This window comes from Mobula birostris, chromosome 4, assembly GCF_030028105.1.
Source record: "Mobula birostris isolate sMobBir1 chromosome 4, sMobBir1.hap1, whole genome shotgun sequence".
Lineage (NCBI taxonomy): Eukaryota > Metazoa > Chordata > Chondrichthyes > Myliobatiformes > Myliobatidae > Mobula > Mobula birostris.
In genome coordinates this window covers 27,092,200-27,116,455 of record NC_092373.1, presented here as the reverse complement: position 1 = coordinate 27,116,455, position 24,256 = coordinate 27,092,200, and the positions used below count along the sequence as shown (strand labels likewise).

At 42.9% G+C, this 24,256-nt stretch overlaps 1 protein-coding gene across 6 annotated transcripts in view; it reads right to left on the bottom strand.

Moving 5' to 3' along the window:
* Positions 1-24,256, bottom strand: part of LOC140196225 (transcription factor Dp-2-like) — a 275,695-nt gene that overhangs the window by 29,843 nt on the left and 221,596 nt on the right. For all 6 annotated transcript variants that reach the window (XM_072255038.1, XM_072255039.1, XM_072255041.1 and 3 more), the window contains 3 exons: positions 14,681-14,749; positions 2,900-3,051; positions 1,057-1,223 (listed from right to left, as the gene is read on the bottom strand). In XM_072255038.1, coding sequence (XP_072111139.1) covers positions 1,057-1,223; positions 2,900-3,051; positions 14,681-14,749 — 388 coding nt within the window. The remainder of the gene's footprint in view (positions 1-1,056; positions 1,224-2,899; positions 3,052-14,680; positions 14,750-24,256) is intronic.

Sequence of the window (24,256 nt, the reverse complement as noted above, 5' to 3'; positions counted from 1 at the left end):
GGGAGAAGGCAGGAGAATGGTGTTGAGAGGAATAATAAATCAGCTATGATGAACTGGTGAAGCAGTCTCGATGGACCGAGAGGCCTAATTCTGCTCCTATGTCTTATGGTCTTCTTGAGATGGTACAAGGCTGGAAAAGATGACATAAATGAGGATAGGCAGGGCCATGAATGGATATAACTAAAAGAGCAAGAGTTTAAAACAGAGGCGATGCTTTGATAGATGCCTGAGAAGTGGGATGACCTCAAGTTTAGAGACAATGAAATGTAGCGGGGGGGGGGGGGGGTAACCAGACATGGCGTGAGCAGGGGTAGTTACAGCAATTGGAAAGGACTATTCCAGAGATGTCTCAGACAAGTGATCACAGGAGTGAACGTGGAGGCAAATATGACAGGAGTTTGAGAAGAATCTGAATTAGCTTTGAACTGATGCCAAGAAGATTGATAACATTTTACTCTTACATCTTATGGTCATTGAACAGAGACAAAAAGGTCTTTAGTCTTCCAGATGTTTTGTTGGGAGGGAATTCTGTTCACCTAGTGTTTTCTGGCAGACATGCTGTCTGATTATTTAGGGATGGTGAATGGGTAGAACAGAATCCTATAGGTGTACACTCGGAAACCAATTCACTCTTTTTGGGTGATATTGCTGATTTGCAGAATGAACAATTGCAGAAATTCTAATATGCCAATGATAGATCCATGGTAGCACCATCTGCAAGGACGAGAGAAGAGAAGCCACTTCCGGTGATTCTCAAGTTATGAATGATCGGATAAAAATTAAACCAGACGAGTATGACCCCAATAGCTGGGTGACAGTACAGATGGAGATTTGTGCATAAATATGTTGTATGGGAATTTAAAACTTTTGCTAACAATATGTGGCAAAAGTGCAAAATACAAGTAAAGTTATTAAAACAGATTAAATAGAACTGCACAGATATAAAAATTAACATTTGTTTTGCTTAAAGCAGGCCAAACCATGCACTAGGTTAGTTTTTAAAGATGGTTCTGTAAAGAATATGATAAAGAGCACAGAGGCATTCATGTTACTAACCTGCAATGTACGGCTGCAATACCTTTGGCACCAATGAGTTTGCAGTTTTTAAATTTTCTGGGGTGCATTTGCCAGATTCCAAGCCAAAGGACATTCCCATACGTTTCAGAACTTCAATATCATCATGAATCTCAAAGGTGTTGTCAAAGTTGAAGAGATATTCAAACCTGAGATAATTGGCAGAAATTTATTTAAAAGCTTACTGAGCAATTAACTATAAAGTCACACCAACTCAATTTTCATTTCTTTTTGTGTTTTATTATGTAAGATGTAAGAGAATATAAAGGATCAAACTAAGTTGAAATATGTCTTTAACTGCATTTAGTCACAGAAGCTAAGTACAATCAATACACTCATATATACTAGTTTTGATCACTGGAGGCCTTGGAGAGGTATTTTACTCAGAGTTCATTGCACAAGCTCTTTTTTTATTAATCTCCCTGGAAGCTTAAAAAGCTGGGATGGTGGCAGGGAAGGTTCCCAGAGAGATGTATGAGATTGCACATCACGACGCTCCATGAAACATGGGCGGAGCAGTTGATCATTTTTGGTCCATGTTGTTGTGATTCAAATAAATTACTTTTGTTGTAAGCTAATCAACCTTTGGCAACTAGACAACGGCGGGTTACTGCAAGTTTAAGGCAATTCTGTCAAGGATTATTCAGCATCTCAATAGAGCACCAGAATAAGAAGGTAGTCATGGCAACCATGACACTGATTAAGCTTCAAGGAAGTTCCATAATGGTCGAGACTTGCTTTATGTCTGAAGTGTTCAACATCACGCGGTGACGCTACAGATTACATTAATATCACACCAAATGTATAAACAAAAATATGCAAACATACCTGAGACATAAATTTTACATAAATACATTTCAACACTTCCTTTTTGTTGCCTTACTTCCTCACCCCATTCACTTTGGTTTTATTATTTTGTATTCAACTATTCTTTCTGTTTGCTTTCCAAAATAACCAACTTTTAAACATTTTGTAACACCCACCTTTCACCTCAGTAGCCCCACCTTCTCTAAAAAACATATTGGCAGCTTCCAATGAGAATTATTTCCAAATCAAGGAGATGCTTCTTGGCCAATCATGATGTCTTGAATGTAATCTTGGACATCGTTTTCCGTATTGCTGTCATAGACCCATAAGGAATGAAATAACCGACTCAATCTCCAAAAACTGTCTTCCTCTTTTAACCTACACAACTTTGACACCAATTTGGACTGACATCTTCTCAATTAACAGAATGACCTTCTAATGACCTGGTATCTAATGAGCAGGCAATTCAAGATCCTGAGCAACACCCATAAAGCGCTGAGGGAATAAACAGTTGACGTTTCATGCCAAGACCTTTCATCAAGAATAGAAAGGAAGGGGAAGAAGCCAAAATAAGAAGGTGGGGAGAGGGGAACGAGCACAGGTGACAGGTGAAGCCAAGTGACAGGAAAGGTGATAGGTGGAAAAGGTAAAAGGGCTGGAGAAGGAGGAATTTAATAGGAGAGGAGAGTAGACCATGGAAGAAAGGAAAGATGGGGTACGAGAGGGAGATGATAGGCAGGTGAGAAAGGGTGAGAGGGTAACCAGAATGGGATTGGAAAAAGAGAGAAGGGGTAGGGGGCTAACGAGACAGGATATGAGGTGTTCCTCCAACAGCCCGAGAGTGCCCTCATTGTGGCAGTAGACTGATCCATGATCCTGCTGCCCATCTGAAAGAAACCCACGGATGCTATGGCATAAATGTACCATAGCAACATGGCAAAGGTAAGGACATGTAGACCAAGCACTGAGTAGGTTAAACTGAACTCAATTAATGCTCTTCATATATTTAAGAACTCACTTATCACTGGAGATGCTGCAGTCAATGACAGTCCTTTTGCTGGTGTTGACTATGATGAAAGGCAGCTGAATAGTTGAGTTCGGTGCAGGGGGACTCTGCGTCTGTTGTTCCAATTGTCGATTCCTCTGTACCAGGTTCTTAAATGCGATTTGCTTTCGGCGGGAAAGGGGGGTGGGGGAAGGAAAAGACTTCAGATTTTAACTACAGACTAAAACTAAATGGAAAAGAAGTTGGAGCAGCATAAACACTTTGCAAAAAAAACTCAATCAAATTAAGAGCAAAAATAGGCAAAGAACAGAATCTTATAAATATAATCAAAGGGAAAATAGTTACTGCAATAGATCAAAAAGAAAGGAAGGGAGGGACGCAGGTAGCTCAAAAATTGTGTAATTACAAAGATAGCCCGGTTCACACTCATATGCTGCAGCTTGAAAAGCATTAATTAGAACAACATGGAAAAGTAGTGATTCATTCTGCCGCCGATCAATTAAAAGTGTTTTGTGCAACGATTTTGATATTCTGGCATCTCTATTTTATGACGTCATTGGTTGATATTTAAATAGACAAAGATCGTACAATAAACAGTTTTTATCCTGCTGTTTTAAACTTCATGTCTGTCACCTACTTCCTCCATGAAGAGATTACTTTTTTCAGGATGGTGAGATGGTGAAACAAAACATCAAAGTGAAGTCAGAAACTTCTTCCATTTATGGCACCATTAAACACACACCATGTTTAAAGTTTCTGGCATTTTCCGGGCTCCCATATGCACCTTACTGCGTTCAACATATTATTCAATTGTCAAGTAAAACAAGCATGGATCCAGGAAGAGGATGCCCCAGTATCGGCCTCACAGAGAGAGGTACGGAGCATTTGCAGATCCTTCTATGCCAGTGGGTATAACAGAAAGGCTACAGAGAACATATCCTCCCAGAACTCCCTGTCCTCTCACTGAGATGTAAAGACGATATCTGGATCAGCCATTGAACCCCGAAGGAGTTGACAAGCTCCTTCCGCTCCCTCGCCACAAATAAAACACCAGGAGGCGATGGCTTACTGGCACAGTTGTACTCAGCTGTGTGGGTCTGGATGGGCCCAGACTTGATGGTAGCGTATAACGCTGTGCTTCTGGCTGGCAGCTTGTCAGACTATGAGGAAGGGCATCATCACGCTCATCAACAAGCAGAAGGGAGAAAGGGAGATGACATCACAAACTCTCAATTCACTGTTGAATATGCAGTGTAATATCCCGTCCACGGCGATTGCCATCTGGTGATCCACCCGGACCAAACCTGCACTGCACCAGGTAGGAAATTATCTGAAATCCTCCTGCTGCTCAGGGATACGTGCAGGGCAAAGGGGAACTTAGCTTGGTCCAGGAGAAAGCCTTCAACCAGACGGTGTACACCCCAGGGTTCTGAAAGAGGTGGCTGAAGAGATTGTGAAGATATTAGTAATGATCTTTCAAGAATCACTAGATTCTGGAACGGTTCCGGAAGACTGGAAAATTGCAAATCACACTCCAATATTCAAGAAGGGAGAGGCAGAAGAAAGGAAATTACAAGCCAGTTAGTCGGACCTCAGTGGTTGGGAAGACATTAGCCAGGAGGATGTGGAATCGATATGGGTAGAGCTGCATAACACTAAGGGGCAGAAAATGCTGGTGGGAGTTGTGTACAGGCCACGTAACAGTAGTAGTGAGGTTCGGGGTGGCATTAAACAGGAAATTAGCAATGTGTGCAATAAAGGAACAGCAGTTATAATGGGTGACTTCAATCTACATATAGATTGGGTGAACCAAATTGGTAAGGGTGCTGAGGAAGAGAATTTCTTGGAATGTATGCGGGATGGTTTTTTGAACCAACATGTCGAGGAACCAACTAGAGAGCAGGCCATTCTAGACTGGGTATTGAGCAATGAGGAAGAGTTAATTAGCAATCTTGTCGTGAGAGGCCCCTTGGGTAAGAGTGCCCATCATATGGTGGAATTCCTCATTAAGATGGAGAGTGACATAGTTAATTCAGAAACAAAGGTTCTAAACTTAAAGAAGGGTAACTTTGAAGGTGAGACGTGAATTAGCTAAGACAGACTGGCAAATGATACTTAAAGGGTTGACGGTGGATATGCAATGGGAAGCATTTAAAGATCGCATGGATGAACTACAATTGTTCATCCCAGTTTGGCAAAAGAATAAATCAGGGAAGGTAGTGCACCTGTGGCTGACAAGGGAAATTAGGGATAGTATCAATTCCAAAGAAGAAACATACAAATTAGCCAGAAAACGTGGCTCACCTGAGGACTGGGAGAAATTCAGAGTCCAGCGGAGGAGGACAAAGGGCTTAATTAGGAAAGGGAAAAGAGATTATGAGAGAAAATTGGCAGGGAACATAAAAACTGACTGTAAAAGCTTTTATAGATAAGTGAAAAGAAAAAGATTGGTTAAGACAAATGTAGGTCCCTTACAGACAGAAACAGGAACAAGGGCATGGCAGACCAATTGAATAACTACCTTAGTTCTGTCTTCACTAAGGAGGACATAAATAATCTTCCGGAAATAGTAGAGGACTAAGAGTCTAGTGAGATGGAGGAACTGAGGGAAATACATGTTAGTAGGGAAGTGGTGTTAGGTAAATTGAAGGGATTAAAGGCAGATAAATCCACAGGGCCAGATGGTCTACATCCCAGAGTGCTTAAGGAAGTAGCCCAAGAAATAATGGATGCATTAGTGATAATTTTTCAAAACTCTTTAGATTCTGGACTAGTTCCTGAGGATTGGAGGTGGCTAATGTAACCGCACTTTTTAAAAAAAGAGGGAAAGAGAAACCGGGGAATTACAGACCAGTTAGCCTGACATCGGTGGTGGGGAAAATGCTAGAGTCAGTTATCAAAGATGTGATAACAGCACATTTGGAAAGCGGTGAAATCATCGGACAAAGTCAGCATGGATTTGTGAAAGGAAAATCATGTCTGACGAATCTCAGAGAATTTTTTGAGGACGTAACTAGTAGAGTGGATAGCGGAGAACCAGTGGATGTGGTATATTTGGATTTTCAAAAGGCTTTTGACAAGGTCCCACACAGGAGATTAGTGTGCAAACTTAAAGCACACGGTATTGATGTGGATAGAGAATTGGTTGGCAGACAGGAAGCAAAGAGTGGGAATAAACGGGACCTTTTCAGAATGGCAGGCAGTGACTAGTGGGGTACCGCAAGGCTCAGTGCTGGGACCCCAGTTGTTTACAATATATATTAATGACTTAGATGAGGGAATTAAATGCAGCATCTCCAAGTTTGCGGATGGCACGAAGCTGGGCGGCAGTGTTAGCTGTGAGGAGGATGCTAAGAGGATGCAGGGTGACTTGGAGAGGTTAGGTGAGTGGGCAAATTTAAGGCAGATGCAACTTAATGTGGATAAATCTGAGGTTATCCACTTTGGTGGCAAAAACAGGAAAACAGATTATTATCTGAATGGTGGCCAGTTAGGAAAAGGGGAGGTGCAACGAGACCTGGGTGTCAATATACACCAGTCATTGAAAGTGGGCATGCAGGTACAGCAAGCGGTGAAAAAGGTGAATGGTATACTGGCATTCATAGCAAGAGGTTTCGAGTACAGGAGCAGGGAGGTACTACTGCAGTTGTACAAGGCCTTGGTGAGACCACACCTGGAGTATTGTGTGCAGTTTTGGTCCCGTAATCTGAGGAAAGACATTCTTGCCATAGAGGGAGTACAAAGAAGGTTCACCAGATTGATTCCTGGGATGGCAGGACTTTCATATGATGAAAGACTGGATCAACTAGGCTTACACTCGTTGGAATTTAGAAGATTGAGGGGGATCTTATTGAAACATATAAAATCCTAAAGGGATTGGACAGGCTAGATGTAGGAAGATTGTTCCCAATGTTGGGGAAGTCCAGAACGAGGGGTCACAGTTTGAGGATAAAGGGGAAGCCTTTTAGGACCGAGATTAGGAAAAACTTCTTCATACAGAGAGTGGTGAATCTGTGGAATTCTCTGCCACAGGAAACAGTCGAGGCCAGTTCATTGGCTATATTTAAGAGGGAGTTAGATATGGCCCTTGTGGCTAAAGGGATCAGGGGGTATGGAGAGAAGGCAGGTACAGGGTTCTGAGTTGGATGATCAGCCGTGATCATACTGAATGGCGGTGCGGGCTCGAAGGGCCGAATGGCCTACTCCTGCACCTATTTTCTATGTTGGAGTCGATTATTAAGGATGAGGTCTCAGGGTACTTGGAAGCACATGATTTCTGCATGGTTTCTGCAAGGGAAAATCTTACCGTACAAATCTATTGGAAGTCTTTGAAGAAATAACAAACAGGATCGACAAATGAGAATCAGTTGATGTTGTGTACTTGGATTTTCAGAAGGCCTTTGACAATGTGCCACACAAGAGGCTGCTTTACAAGCTATGAGCCCATGGTATTACAGGAAAGACCCTAGCATGGACAAAGCAGTGGCTAATTGGCAGGAGCCAAAGAGTGGGAATAAAGAAAACCTTTTCTGATTGGCTGCCAGTAACTAGTAGTGTTCCATAGGGCCTGTGTTAGGACCAATTCTTTTTACATTATATGACAGTGATTTGGATGATGGAATTGATCGCTTTGTTATAAAGTTTGCAGACAATATGAAGACAGGTGGAGCGGCAGGTAGTTTTGAGGAAGTAGGGAGGCTACAGGAGGACAGATTAGGAGAATGGGCAAAGAAATGGCAGATGGAACACAATGTTGGGAAGTGTATGGTCATACACTTTGGTAGAAGAAATTAAAGGGTTGATTATTTTCTAAATGGAGAGAAAATACAAAAAACTGAGGCAGAAAGAGACTTGGGCATCTTTGTGCAGGATTCCCTAAAAGTTAATTTGCTGGTTGAGTCTGTGGTGAGGAAGGCATATGCCATTTTAGCATTCATTTCAAGAAGTCTAGAATATAAAAGCAAGGATGTAATGCTGAGACTTTATAAAGCACTGGAGTATTGAGAGAGCTTTGGGCCTCTATTTTAAAACATGTGCTGAACCTGAAGAGGGTTCAAACGAGGCTCACGAAAATGATTCCACGACTGAATGGCTTGTCATACATATGAAGAGCGTTTGATGGCTCTGGGCCTGTCTTAACTGGAATTCAGAAAAATGAGGGGTGACCTCATTGAACCTATTGAATGGTGAAAGGCCTTAATAGAGTGGAGGTGGAGAGGATGTTTCCTATGGTGGGAGAGTCTAAGGCCAGAGTAAAGAGGCATCCAATTAGAATGGAGATGAGGAGGAATTTCTTTAGTCAGAGAGTGGTGAACTGGTAGAATTCTTTACCACAGGCAGCTGTGGAGGCCAAGTGTTTATGTATATTTAAGGCAGAGGTTGATAAAGACTCTTGGATTGGTCAAGACATGAAGGGATATGGGGAGAAGGCAGGAGATTGGGGCTGAGAGGAAAATTGGATTAGTCATACTGGAATGGCAAAGCAGACTTGACATGCTGAGTGGTGGCCTAATTCTGCTCGTATGTCTTATGGCCTTATCAGGTGAGATATATTCTCAGGGCTACTGTACCTGATGAACCTCTGATCTGTTCCCCGTTTCTCTGCCTGCCACAGTAATTACCCGAGACATCTTTAATTTTATTTGACTGTCCAAGATGTAGCAAGTCCACTGGGTTATGCTGCACACATTTCCTGAGAATGTGGGGGCAAAAGTGTATCCACCTTTGCATGTGTCTGTATCAAGCAGCGTGTGGGCCAAAAGTATGTGGGTATCAGGTGTCACTACTTACTAGGTTCCTACCTATCCCTAGTGTTGTGGAAGACAAGCCTGTCCCAATTACCACGCAGAGTCCCATGCGGAAGTTCCCATACTACTTGTCCTTTGTGGAAGAGTTCTTTCAAATAAGTTCCTTTGACCACAAGTCTATCAGGCAGTGGTCAGTACGGAACGTACTGAAGACACTGCGGGATGAGTGCTCTGTAGATTCCACAGGTTTGTTCCCTAGGCAGATGGTCTAACTCTAAACCATCTGGCAGAATACCTCATCACCAGATCTGAGCAACAAGCCCGAAGGCCTCACTTGGCTGGTGGCGAGAGGGCTCTCCCAGTCGGAGCCTTCCCAAAGTACGCTGCCCTGGGATGGCTATAGTGGGTAAGAGACAGTCCCCAACTCTTTGCAGACTGTTGATTTGCAGAGAGGATGTGGAGAACTTTGAACTTTGAAAGATGCAAGGGACCCGTGCTCCTGTTCGTCCCCAGCAGCTGTGTGTCAGAGAGCTTTTTGATCTCTGGTTTGTTAGTGTTTTTTTCCTTTAAAAGTTCACATTACTTATTTTAACGAACATGAATGTCACCGTTTTTGCCTATTTTTGAAATAAAAAGATCTTGATTTCTCCCACTACTTTCCCAAAATATGCCACCATACGATTATGATGCAGATGAAGATTTTATTCCCCCTCACTCAAAAACAATTCTGAATTGCTTATCTCTCAATATGCTTTCCTTATGGTCAGAAGCAGATTTCAAAACATGAAACCAAATTACTAGTGTTTGAGTTTGCCCAGTATTTATCATTAAACAGAGGGACACGCACACAAAAGTGTTGGAGGAACTCAGCAAGTCAGGCACCGCTGACAGAGGGGATAAAGTGAATGTTTTGGGCTGAGACCCTTCAATAGGACCTGATGACGAGCCTCGGCCCAAAACTTCAACTGTTTATTCCCCATCATAGATGCTGCCTAACTTACTGAGTTCCTCTAGCACACTGTGAATTGCTCAACACTTCCAGCATCTGCAGAATCTCTTGTGTTTATGATCAAACAGAGGGATACCATGAGGAAGTGAATTCTCAATATCATATCCTTTCTATGTATCACATGTGACAAAGGAAACCATTTATTCCATCACCTCTCAGAACAATTCTATTCCTTCTTTTACTTCCTTGCAACCTATTCTCTCTCACCTGTCCATTAACAACAAACTAATGGGAATCCATTAACAGAAGGCCAATTGCAGTAGTCTATTAAGCTATTAACCACTTTATTGCTGAAATGCAGCTGGGAAAGCAACTAGGCCAAGTTTTTGTGTCCTGGGCTATTTGACTGGCTGACAACGAGGCTGAAGGAGAAACAGTAAACCCCATTAAGTGCCATAATTTGGAAATAGACCAGTGACAGGTCACCGATTAGAAATCAAGCATTGCCTTTTAACCATTGAGGGGGAAAAAGAAACACAACTTAGTTACAGTGTTAACCTGAACAATGCAAATCCCTGATGTCACGGTAGCACAGTGGTCAGCATGGCGCTATTACAGCTCGACACACTCTGGAGCTTGGAGTTCAATTCAGGCATCATTCTGTAAGGACCATTCCGTACGTCCTCCTCGTGCAATGCATGGGTTTTCCCCAGCTGCTCCGGTTTCCTCCCGCAGTCCAAAGATGTACCGGGTAGGTTAATTGTCATTGTAAATTGTCCCGTGTTTAGAGTTAATCAGGGCTGCAGGGCTGCTAGGGCAACGTGGCTTGAAGGGCTATAGCCTACTAAATAGAATAACATATATAAAGTGTCACTGTAGAATTTAAACACTGATTTATTCAAACACAGGAGCTTGTCATTTGGTCCACTGAGTCCAATGAGGCTCTAAACATCATCCCCACCACTGAAGTCAGGATAAATGGCCTATAATTTCATTTCTTCTCTCTCTCTCTCCTTCTTAAGGAGTGGAGTGACATCTGCAATTTTCTAATCCTTGGGAAACAATCCAGAAACTAATGATTCCTGAAAGATCATTACTAATGTCTCCACAATCGCTTCAGCCATCTCTGTCAGAACCTGGGGTGTAGACCATCTGGCCCAGATGACTAATCTGCCTTCAGACCTTACAGCTTCCCAAGCACCTTGCATTAGTAATGGCAACTACACTTCTGCCCCCTGACACTCTCCAATTTCTGGCATACTGCACGGTAAACACTGACGAATATTTAATAACTTTGTCCGCCATTTCTTTGTTTCCCACTGCTACCTTTCCAGCATCATTTTCCAGCAGTCCATTCTTGCCCTCTTTGTATATCTGGAAAAAAACTTTCAGTATTCTCTTTGATATTTTTGGATAGCTTATCTTCATACTTAATCTTTTCTCTCCTTATGATTTTTTAAGTTGCCTTCTGTTGGATTTTAAAAACTTCACAATCCTCAAACTTCCCACTAATTTTTGCCATGTTACTGAGTTTGTCCTCTTTTGCTTTTATGCTGTCTTTGACTTCCCTTGTCACCCATGGCTGCCTCAGCCTTCTGTTAAAATACCTCTTTATCTTTATATTTTCAACCATATAACCATATAACAATTACAGCACAGAAACAGGCCATCTCGGCCCTTCTAGTCCATGCCAAACTCTTACTCTCACCTAGTCCCACCGACCTGCACTCAGCCCTAAACCCTCCATTCCTTTCCTGTCCATACAGCTGTCCAATATAACTTTAAACGACAACATCGAACCTGCCTCAACCACTTCTGCTGGAAGCTCGTTCCACACAGCTACCACTCTCTGAGTAAAGAAGTTCCCCCTCATGTTACCCCTAAACTTCTGCCCTTTAACTCTCAACTCATGTACTCTTGTTTGAATCTCCCCCACTCTCAATGGAAAAAGCCTATCCACGTCAACTCTATCTATCCCCCTCATAATTTTAAATACCTCTATCAAGTCCCCCCTCAACCTCCTACGCTCCAAAGAATAAAGACCTAACTTGTTCAACCTTTCTCTGTAACTTAGGAGATGAAACCCAGGCAACATTTTAGTAAATCTCCTCTGTACTCTCTCAATTTTATTGACATCTTTCTTATAATTTGGTGACCAGAACTGTACACAATACTCCAAATTTGGCCTCACCATTGCCTTTTACAATTTCAACATTACATCCCAACTTCTATACTCAATGCTCTGATTTATAAAGGCCAGCATACCAAAAGCTTTCTTCACCACCCTATCTACATGAGATTCCACCTTCAGGGAACTATGCACCATTATTCCTAGATCCCTCTGTTCTACTGCTTTCTTCAATGCCCTACCATTTACCATGTATGTCCTATTTTGATTAGTCCTACCAAAATATAGCACCTCACATTTTTCAGCATTAAACTCCATCTGCCATCTTTCAGCCCACTCTTCTAACTGGCCTAAATCTCTCTGCAAGCTTTTTATAATTGTATTATAATTCTTTTTAGAATATATTTTAGAATATTGGAACCCTCGGAGTTTTCAGTGGCTTGAATCTTCTGCCTACTGCCTACCAACTAGCACTAGTGGGACAACACAGGCCAATAGGAGCAGGAGTATGCCGACCAACACCTCTATCCTACTCTGCCATTCTGTACGATCGTGACTGATCTGCCCAGGACCTTGGCTTCCCTTCTGCATGAGTTCTCCATAACCCTCAATTCCCTGACATTCTAAGAAACTTATTTATCTCCCCTTTTGAGTACCTCTAGTAATTTAGCTTCCACAACCCACCCATTGGGTGAGAGTATTCCAGAGATTTGCCAGCTTCTGCCAGTGGAGAATGTTATCCACTTTCAAATGACTGCTAATTATCTTGTAACTATGTGTCATTATACAATACTCTCCCAGCAGTCAAAACATATTTACTCAATAAGTTCATCCCTCATTTTCCCAAACTCCAAAGAATACCGGTTCAGTTTTTCCTGTGCATGAAAGAACAACTCTCTCTTCCCAGTGAATTTCTTCCAGTGCTAGAATATCTACTCTTTTTAAATAAGGCAGCCAAAATTCCCAACTGGACATCAATGGCATCTCTGTGGAGAGTCAGGAGTACGTTTCTTGGTGTGCACATTACTGATGATCTCACTTGGTCCCTCAATAACACCTCTTTAGCCAAGACAGCACAGCAGTGCCTCTACTTCCTGAAGATACTGACACAAGTGAGGCTCCCCTCCCCCATTCTCCCCAGATTCTATCGGAGAACCATCTAGAATGCTCCGACCAGCTGCACCACCGTCTGGTATGGGAACTGCAAGGCGTCAGGTCACAAGACCCTGCAACAGGTAGTGATAACTGCTGAAACATCATGGGGGTCTCTCTGCAATCCCCCCCCCCGGGCATACATCAGAAGCACTACATATGCAGTGCCTCCAGCACTGTCAAAGACCCCTCCCATCACTCCCGCAATCTCTCAGACCTCCTGCCATTGGTGCCGCAGCATAGGAACCAGAATTGCCAGGATGGGTAACAGCTTCTGCTATCAGGCTGTTAGGCTTCTTAACACCCTGCTGACCCCCCAGTACAAATGTACACCCCGTCTGAATGCCCTGCCATATCCCCCCCTCCCACTGCTCCACTCACAGACACAGTCTCATCCCGCACTGCTCACTTTTCATCTTTTATTGCTGCTGATTCACATATTTATACAATATAATAGTGTTATTACAATAGTGCCAATAACATTATACTGCCTTACATAAACACACACCTCATACTTTAAGTCAAACTTCAAGCCATGCCACTTAGGATCATGATATTAATTTGTGACCTCATGTGATGGATCATAACTATATGTACTGTGTGAGACTGCATGTATGGTGTTTTGCACCATGGCCCCCTAAGGAACAATGTTTCATTCAGCTGTATAAATAGGTATGGTTAAATGACAATAATCTTGAACTTGGTTATGGGGAGAAGATGCAAACTCCAAATAAACAGAACTGACATCAGGGTAAGCCATGAAGCGCAATGCTAACTGCAGTACCTGTTTTAACTGTAGCATACAGCCAACATAACAAAGGAAATCATCTCAGGGCCTCAACAGGGTGAGTGATGACAAGATTCCAAAGGAAATGTTAGCAGAGATAACAAATAAATTGGATTTTGAGCAGAGTAATACAAATGTTTTGAGTTCAAAATAATACAGTATGTTTCAAATTTCAGAAGTACATCTGGATAAAGTTATTAGTGGAAGCAAGCAGCACTGTGGGAAGGAAGACAAAATTGAGCAAGAAAAATAGATGAAGACAGAATTTCAAACATGAGAAAGCCTGCAGATGCTGGAGGTCCAAGCAACACACACAAAATGCTGGAGGAACTCAGCAGGCCAGGCAGCAACTATGGAAGAGATAAACAGTCAACGATTCGGGCCGAGACCCTCCATCAGGACTGCCATATCTGATGAAGGGTCTCAGCCCAAAATATCGACTGTTTATTCTTTTCAACAGATGCTGCCTGCTCTGCTGAGTTTCTCCAGCATTTTGTACATGCTGCTTTGAAGACAGAATTTATATTTTTAGAACATTTTTTCGAGGGCGGCTCAAAAGTTACATTGACACAAGGCTGAGAACTGGTTCACTACCCCGCTACTCTCGGCCAAAGAACATACTATGGAGCGTTCAGAATGTAATTGGGAAACTTGGCAAATGGGCCAAGGAAACATAAACGTAACATTTATTAATGTAGGCAGGTTAGCAGATCTTTTCTCTCAATAGATAATCACAATCTTATTTTAAACAGGCAACAAATTTGAGGTTCGAGTATTTATAGCTGTGCAGCATGACTATTGCCAAATTTGTTTTATTTCCATGTTTGTACATTATTCCAGTAAGAGCAACTTGATATGATACATAACTATTCACAAAATCCTTTCTATGTTAATTTACCATCTTCATCTATTTTTTTCCCAACTCAATGGTTCAAAGGTTAATTGCACTTCAAATACAAACACAAGCAACATAGATGTAACTATTCAAGCAAACATCAGAGCAGATGTTCTATGGAGATGTATTTGTTACCTGTAGTATCAATTCTTCTAGTTGAGCCCTTTTTTGTTTGATTCGCTCTATTCGCCTCTGCTTCTCCACCTGAAAATTAGATAGTTGTATTAGCACAACATGTAGCAGGAATTGTTATCCTTTGGAAAAGACAACATAATATTGGAAACTGAATAGCTCTGGTCTCTTTCAACTGGCACAGATGGCTCAGAACTGCCTATAATTTGGCAATAATTGGAGAGGTTGTGCTGAGGGTTTCCTATGTTTCTATCTGCAATCTGCTGAGGGTAGATTGGCGGCCAGGGAAGGAAGGTACAAGAGGTCCAGGTGCAACCTCTGGAAAAGCATCTCACATGCAAAGTGGCAATTTTGGACCAAACTTTAATCACAGAAGGATGCTTGACAACTATGGCAACGCTTGAACGCTATCACCTCCAACAGAGTAAAACCAAGTGGTATACAGTATGTGACAACAAGGTTTCGCTCAGTGCCGTTTGTGCTCGCTTTCACTAACAGAACATTGAGGAAACTTTGTGAACTCTCAGAGCCCACGATGACCCTGTGATTTTAGTCTCCAAGGCCGACGTCAAGAGCATCCTTCAGGAGGGTAGCCCAAGAAAGCATCTGGCCCAGACGGTGTACCTGGCCTAGTACTGAAAATCAGTGCTAATCAACTGGTTGGAGTATTTACTGATATTTTTAATCTCTTACTTTGCAGTCTGAGATAGCAACCTACTTCAAGCAGGCTTCAATCATACCAGTGCCCAAGAATATTGCCATAACTTGCCTCAAAGACTATTGTCCAATAGCATTTACATCCAGATCCCATTTCATTGGCTCTTCACTCAGCCCTGAAACATCTGCACAGTGAAGATGCATACAACAGGATGCTTTTCAATGACTACAGCTTTATCAATCCCTCAAAACTAATCAATAAGCCCAAATACTTAGACCTCAATACCCCCTTATGCAAATGAATCCTTAATTTCCTCATTTGCAGACCCCAGTCAGTTCACATGGGCAACAGCATCTCCTCCACAATCTCCATCGGCACAGGTGCACCACATGACTGTGTGCTTAGTCCTCTGCTCTACTCACTTTACACTTATGACTGTGAGGCTAAGTACAGCTCCAATGCCATATTCAAGTTCACTGATGACATCACTGTCGTTGGCCAAATCAAAGATGGTGATGAAATAGGATATAGGAGGAAGACTGAAAATCTGGCTGACTGGTGCCACAACAACCTCCTACTCAATGTCAGCAAGAGCAAAGCACTGATTATTGACTTTAGAAGGAGCAAACTGGAGGTCCATGAGCCAGTCCTCATCAGGGGATCAGAGCTGGAGAGGGTCAGCAGCTTTAAATTCCTCGGTGTTATCATTTCAGACAATCTGTCCTGGGCCCAGCATGCAAGCACCATTACAAAGGCCGCACAGCAGCAACGCTACTTTCTTAGAAGATTTGGAATGTCATCTAAAACTTTGACAAACTAATATAAATGCACGGTGGGGAGTACACTGACTGGTTACATCACGGCCTGGTATGGAGACATCAAAGCCCTTGAATGGAAAAGCCTACAAAAGGTAGTGAATACGGCCCAGTCCATCACAGGTACATAGAACATAGAACAGTACAGCACAGTACAGGCCCTTCGGCCCACGATGTTGTGCCGACCCTCAAAACCTGCCTCCCATATAAGCCCCCACCTTAGATTCCTCCATATACCTGTCTAGTAGCCTCTTAAACTTCACTAGTGTATCTGCCTCCACCACTGACTCAGGCAGTGCATTCCACGCACCAACCACTCTCTGAGTAAAAAACCTTCCTCTAATATCCCCCTTGAACTTCCCACCCCTTACCTTAAAGCCATGTCCTCTTGTATTGAGCAATGGTGCCTGGGGAAGAGGCACAGGCTATCCACTCTATCTATTCCTCTTATTATCTTGTACACTTCTATCATGTCTCCTCTCATCCTCCTTCTCTCCAAAGAGTAAAGCCCTAGCTCCCTTAATCTCTGATCATAATGCATACTTTCTGAACCAGGCAGCATCCTGGTAAGTCTCCTCTGTACCCTTTCCAATGCTTCCGCATCCTTCCTATAGTGAGGTGACCAGAACTGGACACAATACTCCAATCCAAGTGTGGCCTAACCAGCGTTTTATAGAGCTGTATCATTACATCGCGACTCTTAAACTCTATCCCTCGACTTATGAAAGCTAACACCCCATAAGCTTTCTTAACTACCCTATCCACCTGTGAGGCAACTATCAGGGATCTGTGGACATGTACCCCGAGATCTCTCTGCTCCTCCACACTACCAAGTATCCTGCCATTTACTTTGTACTCTGCCTTGGAGCTTGTCCTTCCAAAGTGTACCACCTCACACTTCTCTGGGTTGAACTCCATCTGCCACTTTTCAGCCCACTTCTGCATCCTATCAATGCCTCTCTGCAATCTTTGACAATCCTCTACACTATCTACAACACCACCAACCTTTGTGTCGTCTGCAAACTTGCCAACCCACCCTTCTACCCCCACCTATTATCCAGGTCGTTAATAAAAATCACGAAAAGTAGAGGTCCCAGAACAGATCCTTGTGGGACACCACTAGTCACAATCCTCCAATCTGAATGTACTCCCTCCACCACCACCCTCTGCCTTCTGCAGGCAAGCCAATTCTGAATCCACCTGGCCAAACTTCCCTGGATCCCATGCCTTCTGACTTTCTGAATAAGCCTACCGTGTGGAACCTTGTCAAATGCCTTACTAAAATCCATATAGATCACATCCACTGCACTACCCTCATCTATATGCCTGGTCACCTCCTCAAAGAACTCTATCAGGCTTGTTAGACACGATCTGCCCTTCACAAAGCCATGCTGACTGTCCCTGATCAGACCATGATTCTCTAAATGCCTATAGATCCTATCTCTAAAGAATCTTTTCCAACAGCTTTCCCACCACAGACGTAAGACTCACTGGTCTATAATTACCCGGACTATCCCTACTACCTTTTTTGAACAAGGGAACAACATTCGCCTCCCTCCAATCCTCCGGTACCATTCCCGCGGACAACGAGGACATAAAGATCCTAGCCAGAGGCTCAGCAATCTCTTCTCTTGCCTCGTGGAGCAGCCTGGGGAATATTCCGTCAGGCCCCGGGGACTTATCTGTCCTAATGTATTTTAACAACTCCAACACCTCCTCTCCCTTAATATCAGCATGCTCCAGAACATCAACCTCACTCATATTGTCCTCACCATCATCAAGTTCCCTCTCATTGGTGAATACCAAAGAGAAGTATTCATTGAGGACCTCGCTCACTTCCACAGCCTCCAGGCACATCTTCCCACCTTTATCTCTAATCAGTCCTACCTTCGCTCCTGTCATCCTTTTTTTCTTCACATAATTGAAGAATGCCTTGGGGTTTTCCTTTACCCTACTCGCCAGGGCCTCCTCATGCCCCCTTCTTGCTCTTCTCAGCCCCTTCTTAAGCTCCTTTCTTGTTTCCCTATATTCCTCAATAGACCCATCTGATCCTTGCTTCCTAAACCTCATGTATGCTGCCTTCTTCCTTCTGACTAGATTTTCCACCTCACTTGTCACCCATGGTTCCTTCACCCTACCATTCTTTATCTTCTTCACCAGGACAAATTTATCCCTTACATCCCACAAGAGATCACTAAACATCGACCACACGTCCATAGTACATTTCCCTGCAAAAACATCATCCCAATTCACACCCGCAAGTTCTAGCTTTATAGCCTCATAATTTGCCTTTCCCCAATTAAAAATTTTCCTGTCCTCTTTGATTCTATCCTTTTCCGTGATAATTATAAAGGCCAGGGAGCGGTGGTCACTGTCCCCCAGATGCTCACCCACTGAGAGATCTGTGACCTGACCCGGTTCATTACCTAGTACTAGATCTAGTATGGCATTCCCCCTGGTCGGCCTGTCCACATACTGTGACAGGAATCCATCCTGGACACACTTAACAAATTCTGCCCCATCTAAACCCTTGGAACTAATCAGGTGCCAATCAATATTAGGGAAGTTAAAGTCACTTAGGGAAACTAGGGAAGGTAAAGCCCTCCCCACCGCTGAGCGCACCTATAAAGAGCACTCTCACAGGAAAGCAGCATCCATCATCAAGGCCCTTCACCACCCAGGCCAAGCTCTCTTCTCAATGCTGCCATCAGTTAGGAGACTTGGGTCCCACAACACCAGGTTCAGGAACAGCTATTACCCTTCCAACCGTCAGGCTCCTGAATCAGTGTAGGTAACTTCACTCACCCCAACTGATACAGTCTACGAATTCACGTTCAAAGACCATACAAATCATGTTCTCAATATTATTAATTACTTATTCATCCATTATTATTTTTCTTTGTATTTGTACAATTTGTTGTCCTTTGCATACTTTGTTTGTCCGTCTTTGTGTGTAGTTTTTCATTGACTCTATGGTGTTTCTTTATATTTACTATGAACACAAGAAAATAAATCTCAAGGTATTTTATGGAGGCATACATGTACCTCAGTAATGAATTTACTTTGAACTATACTCAGATTTGCAATGTCTGTTGTCCTTTGCTCTTCCAAATCAGGTGGCAAATTAAACGGCACCTTTCCCAAGATGTGAACTGGACTGCAAAAATTAGGCTCAAAAACATCAATGCAAATGTTTTCAGTAGATACTGGTGTACTATGTTCCACAAATGATCATTTTCCATAGATGTAAAAACAGCGCCCCCTCTTGAGGGAGGAGGGGAGAACAAAACTAGAGAATACATAAAGGAGACAACAAAAAATCTAATGAGGAAATGGAATACAAGAAAACAGGCCCCACCATTCAATATGATCATGGCTGATCTGTCTCAGGCTCCAACTCCTCCTCCGGGCCGGTTCCACATAACCCTCAATTCCATGAATTTTCAAAAAATTAGCTGCTTTTTAGCAAATAAATACCTCCAGTGATCTAGATTCACAATTCCACGTTGTACAGCTCCAGTGATTTATCATCTCCTGTGAGAAGCAATTCCTATGCACCTCAGTTGTAGTGGTTGTCCCCTTATCTTGTGACCATGTTTCCTCATTCAAGATTTTCATACTAATAGAAATGTTTCAACACCTTCTCAGTCACGCCCCATTACTATCTTACACACTTCAGTAAGTTTGCCCCTCTTCCTTCCAAAACTCCAAGGAAGAGATCTGAACTTTATGATTTCAGGAAACAGCCCAGTGAATCTTTCTGGGATGCCCCCAACACTAAGAAGCAACCCGGAAAGGCGTGAGAATGTGAAACAAGCATTTTGTTCCACACAGAAACAACTGGTAAAATTAATACAGATCCATTTCAGAGGAGGGTTGCATGACAAGAGAATGGAATAGAAAGTTCTAAAATTAGATTATGGAAGAATGGGAGGAGATTCAAGAAGAGTACAAAAAGGCATGACCTAGCTTAGCAAGTGGCCCGCTTCTGTGCTGTATATCCACGTTTACTAGTTTAGTTGGAAATACACGAACTGCTTCCGGGCAAGAGGAACCAAGACTTATATTGCTCGAAAACCATTGTGCTCACTCAAGATTTTAAAATAAAACATGAACTTTTAATTATTGAGTCACAACTTAAAAATAGTAGCATTACTACTTAAAGGATTCTGTCTTGACTTCGCTTTATATGACTTAAACAGATAATCCACTTAATGCTACACTCACATTATGTTCTCTTCCAACGTCAGTGTCCAACCTTCTTCTGCTCGTTAGGTAGGATTTTAATACATTAATCATTCACCAGAGGCTTAAGAAAAGTATTAATCAATGTTGCAGTTCAGGTTAACGGCTTCACGGGTTCTCTTTCCCCAGTTTTCTCCTCTGCAGGAACATCATAAATGATGCTTCCAACTGATATTGCTGCTGCCATGTCCACTGATGCTTTTTAAGATTCCAGTGTAAATTCTTTCATTGCTCTTTTTATTTGGCACCTATAGATTTCTTCCCACACCAGCTGACAAAGCTGTGCAGCAGATGTCTCACATGTACACGAGTGCACCCACTTGCTAGGATGATAATTATCAGTCTCTGGGATGTTTCAAATATTCTCTATCCAAGTGTGCTTGCAAAATACATTCGGGGCCACTTTATTAGGTACATTTGTACATCTGCTCGCTATCTAACCAGCCAATCACACGGTAGTTACTCCATGCATAAAAGCATACAGACATGGTCAAGAGGTTCAGCTGTTATTTGGTCTAAACATCAGAATGGGGATGAAATGTGATCTAACTGACTTTGACCTTGGAATAATTGTTGGTGCCAGGCGGGGTGGTTAGAGTATCTCAGAAACTCATGTAGAATAGTCTCTAGGATTTAGAGAATGGTACAAAACAAAACAACAAAGACAAATCATCCAAAGAGCAGCAGTTCTGTGGGCAAAAACGCCTCATTAATAAGGAAGGTCAGAGGAGAATAGCCAGACCAGTTCAAGCTGACAGGAAGGTGACAGTAACTCAAATAACCACGCGTTACACAGTGATGTGCAGAAGAACATCTCTGAACGCACAAAACATTGAACCAGGAAGCGGATGGGCTACAGCAGCAGAAGACCAAAAAAATACACTGAGTTGCAACTTTATTAGGTACAGGAGGTACCTTATAAGGTGATCACTGAGTGTATATATTTATTTCCTGAATGCGATATATTTATTTTACGCAAAGTAGTTCCCTTCACCAAAGACTGGCCTTCACATGATGCTTCCAATCACCATAACCACAAACGTTGTTTTATAATATAGGATTGTGACTTGCGGCTCAAGCCAGCTCCATCACTCCATAATCAAGGCTGGCCTTCCACAAGGGGTTTATTTTCTTGTCTCTTCTCCCTTGCTTCCTCCAATGTCTAGAACTCTATCAATCATTCTTCTGAAAACAGTCCAATTCAGCCTCCACTGCCATAGTAGTACAGGATTACAAATACTCTCAATTTTTTGAGTGTAAATATCTTCCATTTCATAACTAAATGGCATCTTCTCATTTTGATACCATGACCCTTGATTTTAGAGTCCTTAATCAGATGAAACATCCATGTCTCTACCCTGCTGAGCCCTTGAAGAATGTTTCAATAAGAAATTTCTCGTCCCTCTAGACAGCAGTGGCCTAGCCTACTTGGTCTCCTCTCATATGTCACACCTGCTATTATCTGAATTAATTGTGAGTCTTCGTTGCACTCAAAACTACTTAAGTAATTCTTTTTTAGGTGGAGAGACAAAACTGTGCAGTTCTCAAGGTGTGGTCATATTAAAGCTTGAAATAATTGCATCATGTTGAGAAGATAGTGATGCATAGAGACGCAGTTCAAAGTTTCTAGTCAGGGATTTTAGTCGTCGAAAGCTCTGCGGATACAGCGCCACTAAACTCATAGACAAAGTTACATTTAATCTGCCAGCAGAGTTAATAATGGCGATCAATGGACTAGGGATTCTGCAGACACCAGACCTGGCGACGACAACCTGGCCTAAGTGGTTCAGCCAAGGAAGTGGCGTGAGAGGAAGCAGAAATATGGCAAGAGAATCTGGGCACTAGATAACCCAACCGGACCAGCAGTATCGTGTTCCTCTTGAACATTTTGCCTTTCATTCTTAACCCATGACTTCTAGCTGTAGACTTACCCATGCTCAAGGAGAAAGCCTACTTGCATTAACTCTGTCTATACCCTTCATAAATTTATAGACCTCTATCAAATCTCCCCTCAGTCTTATACGTTCTCAGGAATAAAGTCCTAGCTCACTCAACCTTTCCCTATAACTCAGGTCCTCCAGTCCTGGCAACATCCTCCTAAACTTTCTCTGCACTCTTTCTGCACCCCAGACAGTCCTTCCAGGTGAGGCGACACCTCACCTGCGAGTCGGCTAGGGTGATATACTGCGTCCGGTGCTTGCGATGTGGCCTTCTATATATTGGCGAGACCCGACAGACTGGGAGACCGCTTTGCTGAACACCTATGCTCTGTCCAGCAGAGAAAGCAGGATCTCCCAGTGGCCACACATTTTAATTCCACATCCCATTCCCATTCCGACATGCCTATCCACGGTCTCCTCTACTGTAAAGATGAAGCCACACTCAGGTTGGTGGAACAACACCTTATATTCCGTCTGGGTAGCCTCCAACCTGATGGCATGAACACTGACTTCTCTAACTTCCGCTAATGCCTCACCTCCCACTCGTACCCCATCTGTTATTTATGTACACACATTCTTTCTCTCTCTCTCCTTTTTCTCCCTCTGTCCCTCTGACTATACCCCTTGCCCATCTTCTGGGTTCCTCCCCCTCCCCTGTCTTTCTCCCCGGACCTCCTGTCCCATGATCCTCTCGTGTCCCTTTTGCCAATCACCTGTCCAGCCCTTGGCTCCATCCCTCCCCCTCCTGTCTTCTCCTATCATTTTGGATCTCCCCCTCCCCCTCCCACTTTCAAATCTCTTACTAACTCTTCCTTCAGTTAGTCCTGACGAAGGGTCTCAGCCTGAAACATCGACTGTACCTCTTCCTAGAGATGCCGCCTGGCCTGCTGCGTTCACCAGCAACTTTGATGTGTGCTGCACTCTTTCAAACTTTTTTTACTTGTTTCCTTTACGTAGGTGACCAAAACTGCATATGATACTCCAAAATAGGCCTCACCTATGTCTTACACAATTTCAACATATCAATAGGATGCAAAACTGGGCTGAAGAGTGGCAGATGGACTTCAACCCAAATAAGTGTGAAGTGGTTCATTTCGGTAGGTCCAATTTGAAGACAGAATATAATATAAACGGTAAGACTCTTGGCAGTGTGGAGGATCTGAGAGATCACGGAGTCAGTGTCGACAGGACACTCAAAGCTGCTGCGCAGGTTGACAGTGCTGCTAAGAAGGCATATGGTGTGTATTCATCAACCGTGGGATTGAGTTCAAGAGCCCCGAGGTAATGTTCCAGCTATATGAGACCTTGGTCAGACCCCAGTTGGAGTACTTTGTTCAGCTCTGGTCACTTCACTACAGGAAGTTTGTAGATACTATAGAGAGAGTGCAGCTATCCTCCAATCCTTTGGTACCTCATCTGAAGCTAAGGAAATTTTAAATATCTCTGCTAGGGCCCTTGCAATTTCTGCACTTGCCTCCCACAGGGTCCGAGGGAACATCTTATCAGGCCCTGGGGACACATCCATCCTAATTTGTTTCAAGACAGCAAATACATCCTCTTCTGTAATCTGTATGGTCCATGACCTCACTGCTGCTTTGCCCCACTTCTGTAGACTTTATGTGATGTCTGTGTATTGATTCAGGAAACTTTTCTGAACACATTTGACAAACTCATTCCCAACCAGTCTTTTTACAGTATGGGAGTTCCAGTCAATATGTGGCAAGTTAAAATCACCTATCACAACCTTATGCTTCTTGCAACAGTCCACAATCTCTCTACAAGTTTGTTCCTCTAAATCCCACAGGCTGCTGGGCAGTCTATAATATAATCTCATTAACGTGGTCATACCTTTCTTATTCCTCAGTCCTACTCAAAGCCTCACAAGACGAGCTCTCCAGTCTATTCTGAGCAATGCCGTGAC